Source organism: Nicotiana sylvestris, chromosome 5, assembly GCF_000393655.2.
Source record: "Nicotiana sylvestris chromosome 5, ASM39365v2, whole genome shotgun sequence".
Taxonomy (NCBI): Eukaryota; Viridiplantae; Streptophyta; class Magnoliopsida; order Solanales; family Solanaceae; genus Nicotiana; species Nicotiana sylvestris.
In genome coordinates, this window is record NC_091061.1 from 89205177 (window position 1) to 89211990 (window position 6814).

At 41.2% G+C, this 6814-nt stretch overlaps 1 protein-coding gene across 1 annotated transcript; it reads right to left on the reverse strand.

Moving 5' to 3' along the window:
• Positions 1 to 396: 396 nt before the first annotated feature.
• On the reverse strand, positions 397 to 2486 carry LOC138868952 (uncharacterized). Its single transcript, XM_070146533.1, has 3 exons — positions 1612 to 2486; positions 876 to 1128; positions 397 to 789 (listed from the first exon to the last, which is right to left on the reverse strand). The coding sequence occupies exons 1-3, from the start codon at positions 2484 to 2486 to the stop codon at positions 397 to 399; spliced, it is 1521 nt and encodes a 506-aa protein (XP_070002634.1).
• Between the last annotated feature and the right edge of the window lie 4328 nt (positions 2487 to 6814).

Genomic DNA, 6814 nt, shown 5'->3' on the forward strand with positions numbered 1-6814 from the left:
TCGGCTCACAAATCACTGTTGATTAGGCTATGAAATGACTGATGTAGTTAAGGTGACCAAGGAAGCTCATCACGTCCTTCCGATTCTTTGGAGGTGGAAGGTCTTGGATAGCCTTTATCTTTGAAGGATCCAACTCTTTGCCTCTTCTACTGACAATGAAACCTAATAATTTTCCAGCTGGAACTCCGAATACACACTTTGTGGGATTCAACTTCAAATTATATCGCTGCAACCTATCAAAGAACTTCTTTAGGTCTACCAAGTGATCTGAACTCTTCCGTGACTTGATGATGACATCGTCCACATAGACCTCAATCTCTTTATGGATCATGTTATGAAAAATAGTTGTCATAGCTCTCATGTATGTAGCACCTGTATTCTTGAGTCCAAAAGGCATTACCCAATAACAATACACCCCCAAGGTGTGATAAACGTTGTCTTCTTAGCATCATCTTTATCCATCAAAATTTGGTGGTAACCGGCAAAGCAATCAACGAATGGCTGCAACTTATGCTTTGCACAATTATGAATGAGTATGTGAATATTCAGAAGTGGGAAATCATCCTTTGGACTAGCCTTGTTGAGATCCCGATAATCCACACATATTCTGATCTTCCCATCCTTTTTTGGTACTGGTACTATATTGGCCAACCAGGTGGGGTACTTCGTGACTCGGATGACATTTGCCTTAAATTGCTTGGAGACTTCTTCTTTGATCTTCAAACTTAAGTCCGTTTTGAATTTTCTTGTTTTTTGCTTTACTGGGGGACAAGATGGATCCGTTGGCAACTTATGGGAAACAATATTAGTGCTTAAATCAGGCATGTCATCATACGACCAAGCGAACACATTGACGTATTGTCTAAAAGATCCACATATTTCTCTTTTTCTGATGGTGTCAAATGGACACTAATTCTTGTTTCTTTTATAGACTCTGAATCCCCCAAATTTATATGCTCAGTTTCATCCAAATTTGGTTTTGACTTGTTCTCAAACTGCTCAAGTTCTTTAGTTAATTCTGCAGGCAGCACATCTTCTTCATATTCTTCAAGATCTTTCTTGTTATTTTGTTCACTTGTTTCATTACATGTCACATTCACGATGTCGGCATTTTTATTAATTTGTTTGCTGAAAAACACAATAAAAAGAAAGAAAATTAATAAAGACAAAAATTTAAATGTAAAGTGAAAAAGTATATTCAAATTTTGCATTTAAGCTTCCAAAAGATCGAGGCAAACAACATAAAAATCATAGACACGATTCAGGCCTCAATTTTGAATCATTTTTTGAAAACAACTACTAATACAATCCATCTACCAAGACTCCCGGTGAACCGAGGACGGGGTACAAGTCCAATTGTTCAAAACATCTCCAGGTGCGGCATCCCAAATAGTTCGCGCCTCAGTGCAATCCTTCAAAATCACGTTGCAGTTGGTAATAAATAGGTTCTTGATTCCTTCAACGAGGTCGTCTTCAGCATCTTCATCTAGCTCATGAATAGTAATTATCTTGGGGAATGACTGGCTTAGCGGCGGGATAGGCTGTGGTAGGACAATGTCACGTTTCTTCTTGAGACGAGCCTCCAAGACTTATTTTGGAGTGGGTTCGTACCCTAGGCCAAATATGTTGTTCTGTCCCGGTAACTGAATTGGCTCCACTATTCCATGCAACCTTGCTCCAATTCCTCGACCAGGCTCGAAACCATTCTTCAACATTTCTGATGCCACCATCATGAACACACTTGGCAACTTTATCTCTTTACCTCGAGTAGCAGTCACAATTTCTTCAATGTGGAAAGTGGGTCCATCCAGCCTCTCCACACTTTCGATGACAAGGATTGAATTCTTGGGGTAAATGGGATTGCTTGCTTCTCCATGAATCACAACCTCCTGGTGACTCCACACAAACTTCACGTTCTGGTGCATAGTGGAAGGGACTGCACCAGCCATGTGTATCCACGGCCTTCCCAACAACAAATTATAAGTAGCAGATATATCTAACACTTGAAATTCAATGATAAACTCCACATGCCCAATTTGTAATGCTAAGTCAATTTCACCAATAGCACTCCTTTGCGCTCCATTAAAAGCTCTAACATTCACATGACATTCACGAACTTTTCCAATATCAATTCCCAAAGCTTTGAGGGTAGTGAAAGGACATATATTGAATGCAGAACCATTATCGATCAAAACCCTAGAAACAAACTTGTCCCTGCACTTGACAGTGAGATGCAAAGCTTTGTTGTGACTTAGACCTTCAGGTGGCAATTCATCCTCATGAAAAGAAATCTTATGGGCTTCTAAAATTTGGGCTACCATAGATTCCAAATGTTCACTAGTTATCTCGGCTGGCACATATGCTTCATTGAGTACTTTTACCAAAGCATTCTTGTGGCTGTCAGAACTCATCAATAATGACATGAGGGAAATTTGATCTGGCGTCTTCTTCAGTTGGTCTACAACAAAGTATCCGCTACATTGCATTTTTCTCCAAAACTCTTCTTCTTCTTCCTCGTGATGCTTCTTCAGGAACATAACACCGACCGAATCTTGTCATACCTGCAGCAGCAGCTTCTACAACTAATTTTGCCTTTCCTTTGTTCCTTACATCAGACTGATAGTCCTAAGGAACTGCTTTGGTTTCAAATGAGGGTTTCTGAGCAACTAGAGCCATGATCCTGGGTTTCGGAGGGAGTACTTCCACCTCAATTGGTGCTCGCACTTGCACTGTGATGACAGGAGCAATGAAGGCAGATGACACAGCCTTTTTCTCATCTTCAATTGGTACAATTGTTCCTTCCAAATTCCAATCTTCATCAGTAGATATCATGTTAATACCGGTATCATCGTGATTTGGAAGAGGGTTGTTGTTCACATTCGGGGGAGCTCCCTTAAGCTGAATGGTTCCTGCTTTGATCAACTTTTCAATCTTATCTTTGAGAGTAAGGCAATTTTGTGTGTCATGTCCCGTCACACCAGAGTGATACGCACAATGTTTGGTCCCATCATACCATCCTGGGAGGGGGTCGGGAACTCTTCCTAGAACGGTTGGAGTACTCCTGCGGCTTTCAACCTTCATACAACTAGGCTAAAGGTTCAGCTAGGGGTGTATAGGTTTTGGCTAGTTTTCTTTCAAAGCTCGGGCGAGGTCTAGGTGCATTTGGGCGGTTTTGTGATTGGTAGTGGGGTTGAGATGGATATGTGGGTTGGTAATGTGATGGATTCGGGTATGTGGGTGCTCGGTGTAGATAATAGGTTTGTTGAGCATTATAAACAGGATAGGGAATGGGTGAAGGTTGGTAATAAGGTTGAGGAGTTTGCGTGTATGGGCTATAGTATGAAGGTTGAGGTAACGAGTTTTGGTAGGTTAACATTTGGTTAGGCCTGCGGTTTTGGATGGTCATAACAACAGATACTTCTTTCTCCTTCTTCTTACTTGCTCCTCCAATAGTTCCTGACTGGATTGCCTTACTCGTTGCTTGTAGTGCTGCCAAGTTTGTAATCTTTCCAGATTTGAGACCTTCCTCTATATCGTCTCCCATCCAAACAACTTTCGAGAATTTCTACCCCAGCATGCTTATCAATCTCTCATAGTATGTTCCATCCGTTTGAGATCGAATAAAAGTAGTTGTCATATCATCCTCTCCCATCGGGGGTTGGAATTTTGCTGCTTCTGCCCTCCATCTCATGGCATACTCTCTAAAGGATTCTGTTGTTTTCTTCTCCAACTTTATCAAATAGAATCTATCTGGGTTGGTCTCGGTGTTAAATCTGAATCTATCCATGAATTCTTGTGCCATGACACTCCAGCTGCGCCATTTCTGTGACTCTTGACTTGTGTACCAATCAAGGGCTTATCCTGTAAGACTCCTTATAAAAGTTTCATCCTGATAGCTTCATCCTTTCCCACTCCAACTAACTTATCACAATACGACCTCAAATGAGCTCGTGGGTTTCCTTTTCCATCAAACATGTCAAATTTTGGTACTTTATATCCTGCGGGTAAATCGACATCGGTATGAACACATAGATCCTCATACTCCAAACCTTCCATACTCCTTATGGTTTTCAGACTTTTGAATGCTTCCTTTAACTCACGGATCTCCTTCGCCATATACTCGTCGGCTTTGGCCCTTACTTTTGTTTCTGCTTCCTGATACTGATACACTTTGGAGTGAAGTTGGTAAGGCATAGGGGTAGTAAAAGGTTGTGCTTCCGCTACATATACTGGCGACACATGCTGCATGTTAGGAATAGCGACGTGTGCCATCGGTATGTGTTGGGTTACATAGTGGTTTTGGGTGAGCGTGGTGCTTTGGGCTAGTGGTGGTTAGGAAACATATGATGTGTTGAAAGTCGATGGGTTGGCTTGTTGCGGGTTAGCATGTGCGTTAGTAGATGCTGGCTTGTTGTTGTGAAGTAGAGGGTTTGGTGGAAGGTGTTTCGGGATAGGTGAGTCAAACGATGGGAAAGGTGGTGGGATAGGTGCATTTGTCCTTTCTTTGGGAAGTGGTGTGTTGAGGCTAATATAAAGATTGGTAAGGTTCCAAAGCTGTTCAGTTTTACCTTGCAGGTTAGCCACTTGTTGCGATAACTAGGCAATGTGCTCATCACGAAGAGTAACCTCCCTTCCTTCTGAGCCTCGGGTTCGTCTCGTTAAACGGTGACAAGTCCCAAGCCTGTCATATTAGATGTGTTTGAACCAGTCATGTTGGTAGCTGCTTGTGCCTTAGATCTCGTGAAGTATGGGTGTTCATCCAGTTCGCAGTCAACACAAATCAACCTTGGGGAGCAATAAAATAGAAAACCTTTAAAAAGAAAATAAAAGACAATGTTAGTAAGGGGTGATTAAATTTAAAAGCAAGTATATCACATAACAAACAAATCACATAATAATACAAACAAGTCAAGCAATGATAAGCGTGTCCTAGTATGCACGGGACCTCTTTGTGCCAGAGGTAGGCCTATCGAAAATTTGAGAGATAGACACACCATTTTATATGATTCCATTGCTCCTTAATTAGATACCCCAAAATAAACTTTCATCGATGATTTGAGTCTTAGTACATAAATGAAAAGAGAAATACTAACATTGTCTTAGTCTAAAACGATTACAATGGCTTAGCCATAATTGAAATAAAGATTACAACATAGTTCTAATCTAATTGACTAAGGATGGTTCTTCATTGCCCCTTAGCCTCTTCGCTGCTCTTATTGCCTTGTCGATTTTCTGGCGATTCTTCACAAGGTAAACCATGGCTAACTTTCCTCCTTCATCGAGTCCTTGGCAATAGCATTCTATGATCTACTTCTCGAGGTCTCCATCCAAATATTTGAGTCCTTGCTCCATTTCCATAGCTTGTTGTTTCCATATTTCTATTTGTTGCTTCTATATTTCTTCTTGTTGTGTCAACATTTCAATCTCTTTGGTGTCCTTCTCATGCTGCTCCTTGTGCTTTGCTTCAGACTCGGACACCCTTCTTTTCAACCAACGGTACTTGATTTCAGCTTCTGTTGCCTTATCTTTGATTCGGCCTCCCATATTAATCCCTCTTATGAATGCAACCACTGGGATCGTGTATGAAGTGATATGATTAGCACCGTTTTTCTTGTAAAGCTCTTGGCTTCCACTGATCTTTCGAAGATGGCCCCATAAACTACAACTGTAGCAACAAATTACATCCCTCAAAATGTTTAAATCCCTTCTTGTAAAGGCCCAAAGCTCGGTATATATCTACAACAACCATCGACACTATGTTGTATGGCTTTCCATCAATGCCATTAAATAATTCATCAGCAACCATGACAAGTCGGGTGTGAATCTCCTGTTTTGCTCCTCGGGGAAATACTAGGAGCCGAGGATACAAACCGAAAAGGCGAATACCCTCTTTTCACTCCAAGAAGCATGTGAGGAGAACACCTCTAGATGTCGTATAAAAGCATCTGAACATCCAAAAATGTCGAACAGACAGTCAGGGGTATCTTGGATTCTTTCAAATGCTTTAGCCCCATTTCTTTCTCAAAACCAAACTTTTCAAGGAACTCTTTTATCGAGAAATTTTTTGGAATAATCATGTCAGCGCTTTGCCAAGAATGTCTGCCTTTCCATAACAAACTCACATTCTCTATGAAGCCTCAAATTTCTTCTAAAAATGGTGTCATCTCATTTTCCCCAAATTTGAATACGGCTCTTTCTTCATCCCAGAAGGTGACTGATGCTTCAATTACTTCCTTACATGCTGTGACTTCCATAAGTAACGGTAGGTGACCCAACTTCTTTCGTACTTGGTACTGTGCATTCTCTCCTAAGTTTCTCCACCATGCCTTTAGTTTGGGAGGGATGTCCAACACCATGCCAATCTTTGGGTAAACAACTTGATTCATGATTTCCTGCATTACAGAAAAGGTTAATCCTACCCGTTTTTCCTTTTTAGGAGTAAATAGTCCACATAAGCAGTGTGTTTATCTTTCAAATAATGCACATAAAGGAAGGTGTCACTCGGGGTTATAAACCCGCTTGGACATTTGGATAAGGCTAACTAATGGACTTAACACACCTAAGGTATTAAGCCTTCTAAGGTTGCGTGATGCATGCCCCTAAGAAGGGATTTGGTTTAGCTCTATCCTAGGTCGACTAAGAGTGGGTTTTCTAGACTGGTCTTTTCCCAAGTGGACAACTTGAGAGTGGAAAGTTGTGACTGTCAATTGCACAGCTGATCGACTTACCCACAAACTTTCCCCTAAAAGGTATTTTTTGAAAAAGTGCACGGCCGCAAACCGCGTAACCGCTAGGTGTGTGCTCAGTGTGAATT